Genomic DNA, 16,193 nt, shown 5'->3' with positions numbered 1-16,193 from the left:
TATATATATATATATATATTATATCAAATCTGTTACAACAGAATTCCATCTAAAAAGGAGCCCATAAAATTGCTAAATAAGTAAGAAAGTAAGTACTAAATTTGAGAGACTGCTGTCTCTCTCTTCAGGTAGGTAATGAATAAGAAAAGTTACAGGAAAGGCATTCTTCATATCAAGAGATCCATCCACAGGTAGCCATGTTTAGGTCAGCACCGCTAATAATTCCTCTTTAATATTTTTCAGCATTGGTTGAAGGAAGATTTTGTCACTGATATCTGAATTCTGTGCACCCTTGGAGATGTTCATTACCTGTCTTTGTTTAATCAAGACTGACTCTATCATCTGGCATTTGTATTGACAGTTGCTGCTATAAATTATATGTGACAAATTCCAGTTTATTCTGTGGTTATGGTCATTTATGTGGTTAAAATATCTGAACTCTGCTATCTATACCTAACAGACTGCTTATGTTGTAGTAATCTGTGGGGAAGTGATTTTCTTGTAAAACTGATGTAAGATTGGTCACAGTCCAGGCATGGGATTTCGTATACGTACTTCTGTGTCCTTCGGAATTGTATTTTGTTGGACGTTAATCAGGGATTTGGCCAAGGTATTTGGATAGGTAAAGGCAAAAGGGCTAGATTTTTAGAGCCTGGGTCACCATCTTAATCCTGTCCAGGTGTGGAATTTTTATTTTATTGTTGGGTGTCTCTCTGGTCTTGTCTTGAGGGGTTGGTAAAAAATTAAGTTTGCTTTGTGAATCGCTTTCTCAATTATATGGTCAGGATACCTTAAGGACGAAAGCTGCTACGAATTAGTTCAAATTCCTTTTCCAGGAAATCTGGTGAACAAATTCGTAAGGCTCTTAAGAATATGACTGGCTATGCCTATCTGATAGAAATACCAGGATAACTAAAGTAGTAAACGTAGAGGGGTGAGAACGTTGGTTTTCTGTATAGTGGTAAATTTGTATTCTGTCGTGTGTCTTAAGTTATTAAAAATCAGAAAATTAATTTGTTGTCTGTTTCCCATTGGACTTTAAATTTGATGCTGGGCACTAATGTGTTTAATTTTGAAAGTTAATTCGTTGAAATTTCCCCTATCTATTATCACAAAATGTTAAAATATCATCTACATATCTCATCTACAGCATATTTTTGGGTTTTATTGCATTTATTGCTCTAGTTTCAAAGTATCCCGCATATAGATTGGCTAAAACAGGACTCAAAGGACTACCCAAGCTACACCCGAATTTTTGTTTGTAGAATGACTCCCCAAATGAAAATACGTTATTAGATACACATAATTCAACTAACTATTATTTTGTCAAGAGCCAGTGGGAAATGATCTGAATAGGGACTTATTTTTCCTTCAAAACTGTAGAACGTCCTTTACTGGTACTTCTGTATATAGGGAATCTTTATCAAGGCTTGAAAGTTTATATTGTGAAGTGGTATGTGCTTCTCTGAAATTGTGATGAAAATCTTCCAAATGTTTGATGTGATGGGAGAAAAAGGGCCAAAGAAAAAAGAAAGAGCCCAGCTATCCATTTAAAAATTTTATCATTTGAAAGAAAGGTCCTTCACGTGAGAAGATGGGTCTAATGGATGATTGTCATTTTGAGTTTTTGGAAGGCCATAAAAGTAGGTACTAGTTTTGAGTTAATGACCTTAAATTAAATTTCTCCAATACTTCAATGCTCTTTTATTTTGTCTTGGCCAATGAATCTTACTTTCCTAAAAAAATTCTGAGGGGACATTTTGGATGGGATTTTTCGTCAGTTTGTCATAATTATGAACAGACTTCTACCTCGACAAAATCAACCAACTCCTTAGTGACCCAAACACACGACAAAATTGATGAAAAATCCTTCCAGAATGTCCCCACTGAATTTTTAGGAAAGTAAGAATGATTGGCCGTGATAAAAAAAAAAAAAAAAAAAAAAAAAAAAAAAAAAAAGTTAAAAAAAAAGTTGTGAACTATGGAGAAATTTAAAGTCATTGACTGACTACCTTATATTTAGGGCCTTCCAAAACTCACAAGGCAATCTTCCATTTAGACCCATCATATCATGAGCTGTGCTTCCAATTATAAAATTTATAAATGGATAGCTGGCATCCTTTCCCCTTTTCTCAGGTATTTTTTCTCCCTGTCACATCAAACATTTCAGAAGATTTTTGTGACAAATTCAGAGAAGCACCTATACCACTTCACATATAAAACTTTTTAAGCCTTGTTGTAGATTCCCTATTTACGGAAGTACCAGTACAGGACGTTCTACAGTTTTGAGGGAAAAATTAGCCGCCCCTATTCTTTGGGAAGTCATTCTTCAAACAAACATTCATATGATAGCACTTTACATCCACCCCCATTTTAGCCAATCTGTTCATGGAATACTTTGAAACTGTAATAATAAATGTCAATAAACCCAAAAAAACATGCTAGATGAGATATGTCGACGATTCTAACATTTTGGGATAATAGAGTGGGGCAATTTCAACAAATTAATTTCAAAATTAGACACATTAGTGCCCAGCATCAAATTTAAAGTTGAATGGGAAAATGGATAACAAAATTACTTTTCTGAAGAGACACAACAGAATACAAAATTTACCTGTACAGAAACCAACGTTCTTACTTTCATGCATTCACAACTTTAGTTATCACAACATTTCTGTCAAGATAGGCACAGCCAGACACCTATTCTTAAGAGCCTTACGAATTTGTTCACCAGATTTCCTGAAAAGAAATCTGAACTAATTCGTAATCAGCTTTCGTCTTTTAAGTTAAGGTATCCTGGCTATCTAATTGAGAAAGGGATTCATAAAGCAAACATAATCTACTACTGATCCCCTCAAGACAAGACCAGAGAGACACCAAACAATAAAACAAAAAAAAAAAATTCCCACATCTGGACAGGATTTTTCTATGGAGCGTATATACACATTATTTGCGTATTTTTCACTAATTACCGTATATTTTCATATAATTTTCATGACTAAATGAACTTTTTGTGATAAAACGATTAAAATACTTTGGTATAAGCATTTTTAGAGGTTTTTTTGTGCTTAGAGACAGTTTTGATGAGTTAGCCTAGTTTTTCACTATGGGGTATCCCATAAAGCGAGAGCTTTGGTGTTCTTTCAACACTAAAGGTGTGACAATTAATCAGAAATCGGACCTCTTGTTTTCGGACCTCAATAAATCACTTTTGTTGCCTTGAATTTGTTCCCTCAAGGCACTGTGAAGGCAGCTCTGTATGCCGTTCAGTAAGTAATCAACTCAGTCGGCAAAGTGTCCATAGACAACTTCTACTACTTCTTCCAAAGTTTTTTTCCGCTTTGGGCGTCAGTCCTTTCGAGGAGGAAGATACATCCTCGAGAGAGAGACCCCGCTCCAACATTTGGCCCTCTTTGAAGTCCTTTAAGAAGTCTTTCACCAAGACTTCCTAAAAGTGAGTCTCCGGTTCTTCATGCTCCTGCCAGGGCCAGAGTGCACCTATTTTTGCAGGAATGGAGTAGCAGAGGGACAGAACCTTGTTTGGTTCAGGTTCTTTAAAGAGGCTACTCCATTCTTTTCAGGCAAGAAACAAAAAGTTAAGTATATCTTAGTTTAACAGACCTCTGAACTGATTGATAACTCTCCTAGGGCTGGCCCGAAGGATTAGATATTTTTTTTGTGTGGCTAAGACCAATTCGTTACATAGCAGTGCGACTTACAGCTTATTGTGGGTTCCTTACCACATTCTATTGAGATGAATTTCAAATCATTAGAAATAAATTCCTCTGATTTCATGTTGGAGCAAATTGAACTCGAGGAACTACCAAATCGGTAGGCGAGTACGTAACCCACCCCTCGTCGAAACAGGACTACTCAGAGGAAAGAACCATCTTTCCAAGTATCGCAGTACCTTAGCGACTTACTTCGCAAGATCAGAGAGGGTGGGTTTTTGGTTCTCATAGAAGTACAATCTCTGATCAGAAAACAAGGTCCCATTCAAGACCTGGATTCATTCTTTCTCCTTTAGATTGTTGCGGTCTTACTTGACTTCCAGGAGCATTTGGCATCTCAATTTCCTACTCGCCTCATGCTCCTAGTGTAAGCCAGCTCCTGAGTTACAGTTGCCGAAAGACTAGCACCCGAGTCCCTAGCTTGCCTGGCACCCAGCTTGTCTTGTGCCAACTACGGTCTGTCTAGCTTTTGCTACAAGCTCCAAGTAGGACTCCCTTGCTCAGAAGTTGTATAGAGAGCTCTCTGTTCAGTTGGAGATTTTCTGGAATTCCCAGTGCTGAACAGGAATCAGGGGACCATCCATAACCTAGGAAGTTATGGGAAGAACCTATCTCTTCCTCTGTCTAAACATGTCTTTTATTTTATATGGACTCCATGTTTGAGACACACTCAGTGTTGTGGAGTTTTTTGCCTACTTTTAAGCAAAGCTAAGGATGTGAGAACAGTCTAGCTTCTTAGTTTTCAGACACTATTCGCTCTTTTAACACCCATTCGTTGCTTCTTACTACATATATTTTTTTGACATAAGCTTAAAAAGTGTCAACCATTTTTCAATACCTCAAGGCCATTTGTTCTAGTGATTGGCATGGCATTGTGGAAGGAAGCACAGGATGTTCTCTTGTTATCTTTTCACCTTTTCAGTATGCTGCTGGGTTTTGGAGAGCCTGGGGGTACATTGTACCTGGAGCACCCAATCACTCTCTTTGGATGGGTCATACTTTATTTTTGTGTAGGTGTCATTGTTTTCTGGTTATTTTTATTTGGTGCTGCACCCAGGGCAGGACAGCCAGCTATTATACTTTACTAGCCGTAGGAGCATTTCCTGCGCTGCAAAGTTCCCCCTAAGTGGGAAGCTACCCTTAGCTCTACCGCCACGCCATTATGAGTTAAGATGAGCACCATCCAGAGGCAGTATCCATCTGCAATAGCTCTCTTGACTGATTGGAACAAGCATTGTTTTTTCCATGCTAGCAACTTTTCTATTTCAGATTCATTACATAACTTAATGTTTTGGGAGTAGATTATATCCATGATCCCACCTCCTTTCAATTTGGAATCAGCTGTGTAATTACTGGGTTAGTCACTTACTCAAAAATGTCATTTTTATGATAAAATCAGTTTTGCATATTAGTGCTTTACGCTAGTGATTACATGATCTGAGCCCTCCCTCCTCCCCTCTGATGGACATTATGCATAGAACAGAATGAGGTGATTAGCTAAGTATTTTCTAATATTGCCGTTAGGGACGTCACTGTATGCTTACACTGAGCAGTCGAAGCACTACCTGTGGAAATTTTTAAATTAGGCTGCCATATGTGGAAAACTATAGACGAGAAGGGGGGGCATCATTAGGAGGAGTCAGAGCTACAAGTAACAGTTTCAACATTTGACAGTAGGTATCAGTATTTAATCAGATATCTTTAATTCACCATTGACCTGACATGACTGCTCATTGAAAAAACTTTTGAGGCTTCCTTTAGTAATGTCATGTGTGACGGCTTTTTGTTCCTGGGAGCTTATATGCTGAAGCCATAAAAATGCTAGCTAGGAAATGCCACTGGACTTGAGGATGCACGTGTAATGTGATTTAGTGTGTGTTGTTTTATTTTTGGAGCCTTGTTTTCTTCGTATGCTGTTTATAGTACTTAATTTAATATGTTGTGATTACTAGATATGTTAAATCAGCATTGCAGTGTTTCAGTTGAAGATGCAAGAATACCTTTGTTAAGAAGTCTTATTATACATGATTAAAAGAAAACTGCATATCTTCCACCTTTAGGGCTGACATTACTGAAATGCTCAGACCACTGAAAAATTGTATTGACCGTAGCATTTCTAAGAAATTTTGAATAGCTCAGATGCAGTATTCGGTTATATGCTGATTTTGGTTTTTGGGGCTTCAGGATGGCTCTTAAGAGTAATTTAGAGAAGTATTTATGTCCTGTGGAACAAACAGGTATTGGTGTTCAGTGTGGGGTAATCATTGAAGTGTCATATTCTTAGCCCTGTGCTTTCATAAATAGTTCCTCTCATAAAAAGCAGAATGGGGAAGGAGGTTAAATCCTCAAGGTGGGGTTGAATTGTCCAAATTGTCCTCTGCTTAGTTTCCTACAGGGTAAGAAATCAGATCAGCATTAGATAACTAAGGATTTCATTTCTCTATTTTTCTTTCTGTAGAGTTGATGTGACAGTAGGAAGAGGGTCAGATGAAGATACTATATTACTTTTTAATGTTTTTAGATTAAATAGTTACTTGCAGATTGCAGTTCAGCTGTTATAATGCAGATGTTAATGTTTAGCCTTTGTGTTATTGGGGAGTAAAGTTTTAGATCAATTGCTCTTGTCCATTGATTGTTGGTGATTCCACTTTCTTGATGTATGAAACTTTTTGAGAAAATGTTGAAATTGCAAGAGAAAATTCACATTACATACTTCAATAACAAAGAATGTTGACCAGGTTATCTGTAACTTTGTAGTGAGAAAAAGAATATGATGTATTTTTTTCTATGTTACTGACAGATAAAAGCAAGGACCTTTTTTGGGTTTTTGCAAGGGGCTGATTTTTCTCATTTTTTATGTTTTTGTACTTTTTCGTGGGATCTAACATTGTTACCCCAGACCTAGAAGATTTATGGAAAATCTATTAAGATAGTTATATTGTTAGAGCTGATAATGAGCCCTACTTGCGAGAGTTGGAGTTTTAGTGTTGTTATTTGGTTAAATTACTTAGTAATCCAAATTGTTTCACTATGTAGCAGACAAAATAGAATCCTTGTTAAGGAAGAAACTCAGAGTGCTTTCAAGCATTGTTCGTCTTTAAAGTTGATTACAAGTATGCTTTTGTAATGGTATGTTGGGTTCTCTCTCTCATCTCTCTCTCTCTCTCTTCTCTCTCGTCTCTCTCTCTCTCTCTCTCTCTCCTCTCTCTCTCTCTACTCTCTCTCCAGTGTTTTTTCTGTTGAAAAGAATTTTATATAGGCTCCAGTACAATTTATTGAATTTAAGTCTATGCTTGGTAGATGTTTTTATACTGAGAAACCTTAATCTAGCTTTGTTTTTAAAATAGACTGAGAAACCTTACTGTTGTCTTCACTCACTTATGCTTCTTGTGAGTGCAAGGAGTCTTAGGCAGTGCATATCCATTTTTGCTTTGGACGCCTTCCTTTTCTGGGATAAAAGCTTTCAAGCTCTATATCACAAGGAAGTATACAGTAATACCCCGAACTTTGCGATTCGATTTGACACAAATTCACAATAGCGCAACATTTCATTAGAACCTAACTAATTATCATATGCAAGTTCTTCACAATAGCGTGAACATTTTGCGAATCCTCCAGAAACGCTGCATATCCCTGCAAAAGTGTTTGCTAAAATTATGTAATTTTTTAAGTTATAAACCTTTTCTGTATAAAATCTTTATTAAAAATGTTTTATTTTTATTTTTGTACATGCATAAATATGATAAAAAGGTAATTACAGCAGTGCATATACATACTTTTACAAGATGCTATACCCAATTCACAAAGTTACTACACTTTTCAAAGATTATATCCCTTCAAAACTTTAATTTCTGAAGTGTTCATGATTTTAAGTGTAAAATCAGTATGGAGATTTTGTGTATGCTTTATTTATATTTTTGAAAATTTATACAAAGGCAGTATGTAATTCATAGTTTGTCACTGTATAAGACCTCCATGATCACTAATGTAACAACATATCAGAGAAATAACAGGGTTGTCATTCTATGAAAATTACTTTCTTAACCTCGGAGAAAATTGCTGGTTCAATCTGTATGTACGATGTTACGTAATTACAGCACAAACAGTTAATGTACTTTCAGAAGATGTGATCCCATTTCGCACTTTTTAAAGATGATAACCCTCCGAGTTTCACCTCACATGCCCTCCAATATATTCCTCGTCTCTCTCTCTCCTCTCCTCTCTCTCTCTCTCTCTCCTCTCCGCTCTTCTCTCTCTCTTCTCTCTCTCTCAATCCTCTCTCTCTCTCTCTCGCTCTCTCAGTTACCTGCACACCACGAGGAGGATTAAAAGTCTACTCCCTCTCATATATGCATATACCTGTCATTTTCAGACATCACAATTTCTTCAGATTTCTTTGAACTTGGATCTTCAGTCTTTGAAGTGACAAGCGTATCCAAAAAAAGAGCAAAGAATTCAAGAAGTTAAGAGGGCATTGTGGCTACTACAATTGCATATGTATCTGGTAAAAAAGGGACTAGTGTACACACACACACACACACACACACACACACACACACACACACCACACACACACACACACACAATGTATATATATAGTGCACTTTTGTGAATGGAACTTCATTATGGGGTTATTATTGTTATTTATAAGTACTTTTACAAATGTTACTTCCTTTTGTGGTCTTTAATTTATTTGTGCTGTAATTAAATAATTGGCAGAGCATAGGTTTCTGAAATGTGCTATACAGCTAGTATGTTATAAAGTGCAGCACTAAACAATTTAAAGCATGAGTTATAGAAGGACAGCCCATATGGCATTTAAGGGTCATTAAAGAAAGTAGATTAACAAGCCCACTGAACTAAGATCTAAGCTCTCAGTATTGACCAGGTACAGTATGTGTGGAGACCTCCTAAGTAAAAGTAATAATAATAATGAAATAATTAATAATAACTAAGTTTTTTGTACTGTCTGAATGGTAACAGGTTAACTCAAAATTATAGAACTGCCATTTTTTATTCCAAGTAATGTGAAGGCATATTTGCAATTGAACTTTACAGTGTCACTGCTTGAAAAGATCATTTATTATTAGTGCTTGTTACTCATTCTTGTGTTCATTTTATGCGTGTATTATATAAGCCGTTATTTGTTTATTCTGTTAATGTAAAGTTTTAATTATCAGTACATTATTTTAAGAAAGTACTAATAATTTTGTTCTTTCTAGACCTCTGTTCACCCTCTGTACGTTCTTAGGTAAGGAAATTATATTTAGAGAACACAACTTGTAGGGCTTCTGTAGCAGCTGTGATGGTGGTAAAGGAGTAGAGACAGCAATAAAATACCAAGCAAAATTAAGAAGATTGTTTTCCAGTCTCTGAAAATACTTGTATATGTATATATTTTTTTATGAAACAGTCAGTAGGGTAAATATCAAAATCTTGTTGAGTTTAGGCTGGTATTTTGAATTAAATAGAATTTGTTGCATTTTTATTACTGTTCTGTATGTCTGAACATAGTATATTTCTCTTGTATGTAAAATTTCAGGAAGGTAAAATATTAGTTTAATTTAAATTGTAAGAAGTGGAAAAGGAAAAGGGGTGTTAGGAAAGCAAACAAGTAAATCCAGAAGCATGTGTATGATCAGGTGAATGCTAGTGTTGAGGGTGTGAGGTGTGGCTTAGCAGTCCTCGGGTGATGTCCAGGTGCTGACAGCAGTGTTGCATGTGACAGGTTGGAAGTGAGAGGACGCAGCTGAAGCCTCTCAGTCAGTGGTTTGAAAGCAAGCACTTCTCTGCTTTCCATTGCTTTACAGAACATTGTATCTCGGTGTGATAATGAAAATTATTTTCAACTAGCAGAATACTGATTTCTGGAGGAAATGGATTTCTTTCATTAGAAAAGATATTCTCCTCTTTATATATTGTTATTGCTACTAGCAATATTGTCTCGAGCTTGAACTTTGTCAGTTATGGATGATTTTTAAGTTAACTGCTAGTAAATCACAGAAATGCAGGATTTAGAAGTGGTGGTGGTTAATTTTGACCCTACCAAACCAGTATTCACAGAAGCTGTGTACTAGCAGACCCTGCAAGTTCCGTCAGCATTCGTGCTGAGCGTGAAGCTGAAGCTCGAAATCGAAGGCGTGAAGCTCGCCGTAGACATCGCCATGCCCATCGGAGGAGAGCAAATGCTGCTGATCCTAATCAAAGTCATTCCAATGGAAATCTACAGCCAGTTGGAAATTTGGCTGACTCTGATAATGATCAAAGTGATGATTCCAATGGAAATGAAGGAGACAATACCAGAGAACGAGTTAGGCGTTTAAGGAATGGTACAGATGAGTGGGTCATGGTTTCATTCCCGGTTGATGCCCCAAACCAGTCATCCAATCGCTCATTCCGACAGCGCTCTGCAGCAGGTACAGTAGCAGAGCCGAACAGACCTCAAGTGTCTAACCTTTTGAGTGTTCCTCCATCAAATCCCAATCGGTATCACCCTGATCAAGAAGGGGAGTTCTGGTTGAGTCCAGAACCCAGTCCAGCAAGTTCTCCTACCAGTTCACCAGTGGTGCAACGTATAGGAAAGAAGTGGAAGGATTCTGTATTGAGTCGCCTTTCTGGATGCAACACGTGCAGAGGAGACTTGGCTATTTTATCTCGTCATCGACCTCAAATACAAAAGGCTACTTTTTTCAAGGTTATTGGATAATCTCTCTCTTCTTCTCTGTTATGAGAAATGAAGTATGAGAAGAAATTAACTCTTGTTATATCTGCTTACCTACCTACCTACCTAGCATAGATACCAAGCACTGTGCTTGGAATTAGTATGCTAAAAATTAGAGCAAGTAGTATCGAATGATTTTTCCATACAGAGTAATGACATGAAATGTTTTACTATAGTATCGTCATTTATGATCACAGAGCATATTTAATATTAAAAACAAAAACTATAGTGATTTTATTTGATAAGCTTCCTGTGAGATTCCTTAGTGAAACAATTTTTAATGATCTTAGCAACATTATCTGGAGTGGCTGTAAGGAATGGCCTTTTTCCATCAAGAATGCGGGCACTGGAAAAAAGTAGAAATGCCAATAGTCTAGGGATTTTGTGAATAAAATTGAGTGGCATTAGGAAAAGTTGTGACAGTAGTTTATATACCCCAGGAATGGAAGTGAGGGTGGAATACAGTTTCGCAGAGAATCTGACATTGCCATCTGAGTTTTGGAGAACAAGAAAGATTAGTTATGCACATGCCTGATTTAAATGTAAGAGCTGTTAATAGATAGAGAGAGAGGAGAGATATAGTTACTAGGTATGGAAGAAAAAAAAGTGTTCTTGTACTTAAGCCATAATTGTTGGAAATACATAGGAAAAAATTACTGTGTTAGAATGTCATAAAACATTAGAAGAAATAGCAGATAAAGGAATGTAATGGGGAGAGTTGAAGTGACAGGAATGATTAAAAAGAAGTGGATGAATGGTGAAATATGAGGTTTCATAATGGAAAAGGACTGTTTTAAACGAAGTTGTACAACAAAAGAGATTATTGCACATAAGTCTACTGGGAATGGATATTGTCCTCAAAATATAAGAGAAAAGTGAGTGAATTTCAGCTGACATAGGTAGGAAACAGATGTAGACAGGATTGTTACCGAGTAGGAAAATAGGATTGTAGTAACAAGTATGGTGATGTAGTAATTAGATTTCCATGAGTTCTGGAAATTCATTCAAGTCCAGGATTAACAGAATTGAATGGTGGACACTAGCTCAGAATGAAAATTAGTTCCATTTCTCTATTGTAATGAATACACAACATTGTTAAGCCTTGGAGAGGTATGAACATAAATATGTGGTGCATAAAAAAAAACCCTGTAGAATGTTAAATTACAAAATATAATACCATTTTGCCTACACTCATTTAGATTTGGGGAACCCCATTGCAGTTTGTTGCTTTGTCATAGTGCTGCCTCATGGCAGTCTCTTGGCACAGCTAATCCTCCCTGACACTTGGTCTGTTATTTGGGAGCAGTTTTGTTTTGTAATTGTTTTTCCCATGGCAGTTTTAACTTTTATTAGTGTAATTTTGACCATTCATACTTCTGTACTGACAGCAGCTTGTATTATTTTTTATTTTTTTCTTCATAAATAAATATGTATATCTTACTATTGCTTCATAGCAAACCTTTTCATCACAGTCAGCCCATTCCTTCGATTTGAAAGGGCTCTGGATGATTCATTCCCGTATAAATAGCAGATATTCAGTCATTAGCATTGTGCATGGACTGGCAGGTCCTGCAGTCTCAGTCAGCCAGTGGAGTCATTCTTCTTATAGTATTTACTATTTTGAATACTCTAACAAGAAATTGATTAGGTCTTGTCACTTGTAAGTGTTTTGTCTTTTTTTTTTTATCTCCTTAAGATTTATCTTTGGCTTAGATAAAAGACCGACGCCAGTGAGAGTACACACAATATAAGAGCACTTTTTGTTTCAGCCAGTTCTAGAGTATTCAGTGTTCATTCACATTTCAAGATTCCCAATTTGGCCACTTTCAAGCTTAAGATTAGTCATAAATACAACAATTGCTTATGCTGTAATTGACTGATTGCCATCTTTAAAAGCTCCTTAATTGCATCATGGGTTTTGTTATACTATTTAAGAAAGCTCTTTCCAGGGAATCTGAATTTTTAGAATTTTAATTGTGTTAAGAGCAAAATTGTTTGGTGTTCATTATTGTTGATAAATACAACAAGCAGGTTTCCCAATGCACTGTTTGCACTTGACATCTCTCATGTATGTAGCCATGCACTAACAGCCATAATGAATCTTTTACTAACTACTCTGTTCACCTGTCAATCAGCATCCACTAGCACAGAGTGCAGTACAGACAACATGGTAAAGTGCATGTTACTGTCAGGTTTGTCCTCAGCACCTTTTGAAATACTGTACATTAAAGTATCTTATATTTTTTTGCTCACTCCTGCTTTCCTACTGTAGATCACTAGAATGATTTACTCGGAATGAACGCTATCGTTTGTATCGGTGCCGCTAACTTTACCTAACACGAGGAATTTGAGAATTTAAAGTAGATGGATTCATAGTCTGATGGGCAAAAAAATTTCATGGAACTTTTAAACCACTTTAGAAATGGCTTGGTCTTTTCATAAGTCACAGCTGATAAATTTGAAAGCCTTTTAAGGGTATCAGCTCGGGGGGTTGGTGGGTGATTTTCAACTAAGTTGGCAAGGTTGTTTTTCACAGTATCTCAAAGTTAACCCCTTCTTTACCGGGTGGGTGAGCAGAATGTAAACATTGCATTCGCTGCTGAACCGAATCTCTCGGTAGTGAAGGGTGGGCTCCAGTTTGGAGGGGTGCCGATCGTAGAATTATTTGCCAAAAATACACAAATCAAGAAAGGCTAATGAAATTATCAGGTATTATTGGCACTATAATAACGCATTTTCTCTGTGATTTTTATCATCCTACATGGAAATAAATGATTTTATTTATGAAAAAAAAAATGTGAACTCAGTGTCCTTGTACAAGGGACACCAGTTCCCTGTACAAGGGACACTGGTGTCGGTTGAGAAAAACTACGGTCTTGAATAGAAATTCGGTCTTACAGAATGTTGATACGGTCCACCTGGAACATGCACATAAAGTATTATCAAAATAGAACAGTAATAAGCACGTAAAATAACAAAAAAAAAAAAGAGCAACAACTTCAGCGAAAGCCCCGCCAATAAAATATGGAAATCGCAAATTTTATAGTATAACTCTCAAAAATTGGTCGATGTTGTTTTCTATGAGTTCTAAGATTAGTTTCATCACAGAAAACCACTTGAAGGGTATCAGGGGGTATCTAAATAATTTTTCAAGTTTCTTGTCCTCAGGAAAAATCGCTTTTTCGCTTTTTCTCTGGTTTTGTTTTTTTCGGGAAGGGGAGGGGGGATTTCTTTGATTGTCCTAAATAATATAATTTATAGATGTTTTAGGCTATCAAGTGACATAATAACTACAAACTCTCAGAAGATTTTGTCTCTAAATCGATGTTTGAATTTTTTCTGAATATTTCTTCCTATTATCTCATTTATCGGCTGGGCTTTCGCTGAAGTTGTTGCTCTTTTTTTTTGTTATTTTACATGCTTATTTACTGTTCTATTTTGATAGTACTTTATGTGCATGTTCCAGGAGATACCAACATTCTGTAAGACCGAATTTTATAGTAGTGTTGTGGTGACAGATGAACTGCGTCTCAACAAAAAATCACAAAACCAGACAGCATAAGCATGTAATAACTTCTACCCAAGTATAAAAACCAGTTGCATCATCATTTACTGTATTTATTTATTTATTCACTTATTACATTTTACAAATAAAAGATATGAACACCAGATAAATGAAGGTAAAAAATAAAGCCTTATAGTGAACTTTATATATTTATTATCATAAAATGAACAGAAAATATAAGTAAAATGGCTTGATATAAAAAAAGAGATTCTACTGTTATACTAGCCACGTAAGTTATAACTGTTTACTTTATATGTATCTAATAATTGAAGGAAAAAATACAGAATCATTATTTTTATAAGATAAATAATATATATAATATATATATATATATATATATATATATATATATATATATATCTCAAATAATTGAATGAAAAATACAGCCTCATTAGTTTTTTATAAGAATAGATAATATATATATACTATATTATTTATTCTTAGAGTTACATACAATTATTGTTCATGATAAACTTTGAAATGTTCAGGTGAACACAATCCAGGCTTTTCTTCACAACATCCACCAGAAAAAAAACTATATGTAAATGTATTGATATACAAAAACAAAAAAGAATACAGTTATACTAGTCACGTAAAGTATGACCCATTTACTTTATATGTATCAAATAATTGAAGGAAAATACGGTCTTATTATTTTTATGAGAATAAAATTATATACATAAAAATATCTATATATATAATATATATATATATATATATATATATATTATATAGATATATATATATATATATTTTATACACACACAAAAGAAGAGTTACACAGATTTACATGCATCATTGTTCATGATAAACTTTGAAAATGTTCAGGGGAACACAATCCCAGGCTTTTCTTCACAACCAGCACATTGCAACCTTACCCACTTCGGCTTTAACCCACCTCCGTGTGCAGATTCGGCACTTCTTTTGTGGGCGTTTTTTTTTTTCTCAGTTCTTGGGATTGTCATAAGCCAGTGGACGACAGATTGACGGGAAGTTCCAGGTTGAGGGTCAAGTATAGTTTGACTGGAAGTTCCAGGTTGAGGGCCAAGTCCACGTTGATGGGAAGTTCCAGGCGAGGGTCAGGTCCAGTTGTGCAGATGCCGTTCTTCGTCTCTTTCTCCTGGGCACTTTAGGTTCATTTTTGGTTGCGTCCAAAATAACATACTTCAAACTGTATTCACTCAAGATTTCGTGAACCACCGTCTTGATGAATGCGAGAAAACTGATCTATTTTCATGGTTGTTCAAATTATAAAATATAACAAAAGAATTTAGCACCATCCTAACCATGAGATGTAGACCGAGTTTTTTGAACCAAGTATAAGATGTTTTCTGGTGGGATCAATGGGCTCAAGCATTGATCAACCAAGTCCACAGACCCCATTTGCTCATTTATACTTTTGAATGGGCAATGGTTTCTTTATCATCTGCCGTCTTCCACCCTTTAGAAAACGGTTCCTTTCCACAAATCCTGCTCTGTACTTGGTCGATATAACGTGAACCGGACTTCTGTCGCAATATTTCACAACGAGAAACTCATTTCTTCTTGCAAAGGCTGATTGATTTACTTGGAGCGATAGGTCTTTGAGACACTGGGGTACACCTCTGTTTGGTCGAATTGTTCCTCGTTGTAGTGTATTCTTGCTGTAAAGAAATTTCCGCTAAATTGATTGAAGAATACCAGTTATCCAGTACCACATGCCTCCCTTTATTTAGTAAAGATTTCATGAGGAATACTGGGACTCGCTCTGACTTGCTTAGATGTGCTAGATCCTCATCTCTAGATATATCTTCATACATTTGAGGCGTATAAAGACAAAAATTCCATGTGTAGCCTCTTCTTCCCCTCTTCGAACTTGGACACAAGGCAAATAATTTGAGTCCAAAACGCTTCCTTTTTGTCTTTATATACTGGCGGAAACGAAGTCTGCCTTTATATAAAAGAAGTGACTCATCAACTGCAAAAATTTCCCCTGGTGAAAAAAAAACATTCATACTTTTTCTGAACCATGTCAAAAATGTTTGTATCTGGTCATTGGCTGGCTGGGTTGAACATTATCTGGATGAGAAAATCTCAGAAATCGCAAGATTTGGGAAAACCTATTGCTGGCTCATTACAGTTGTAACACAGGTGGCCCAGTGCAAAGCAAAGATTGACTCCAGTAATCTGAAATACG

The 16,193-nt window shown here is 36.1% G+C and overlaps 2 protein-coding genes across 2 annotated transcripts in view; one reads left to right on the top strand and one right to left on the bottom strand.

Annotated features, from left to right (window-relative positions):
- The window catches only part of LOC135219734 (E3 ubiquitin-protein ligase Nedd-4-like), a 284,620-nt gene that overhangs the window by 82,602 nt on the left and 185,825 nt on the right, over positions 1-16,193 (bottom strand).
- Positions 1-16,193, top strand: part of LOC135220056 (uncharacterized) — a 38,398-nt gene that overhangs the window by 9,255 nt on the left and 12,950 nt on the right. The window contains exon 3 of the mRNA XM_064257386.1: positions 9,786-10,425. Within this exon, the coding sequence (XP_064113456.1) occupies positions 9,786-10,425 (640 nt within the window). The remainder of the gene's footprint in view (positions 1-9,785; positions 10,426-16,193) is intronic.

The sequence above is a fragment of the Macrobrachium nipponense genome, chromosome 1, assembly GCF_015104395.2.
Source record: "Macrobrachium nipponense isolate FS-2020 chromosome 1, ASM1510439v2, whole genome shotgun sequence".
Classification (NCBI taxonomy): domain Eukaryota; kingdom Metazoa; phylum Arthropoda; class Malacostraca; order Decapoda; family Palaemonidae; genus Macrobrachium; species Macrobrachium nipponense.
The sequence above is the reverse complement of the archived record's forward strand: the minus strand, read 5'-3'. Positions and strand labels throughout refer to the sequence as shown.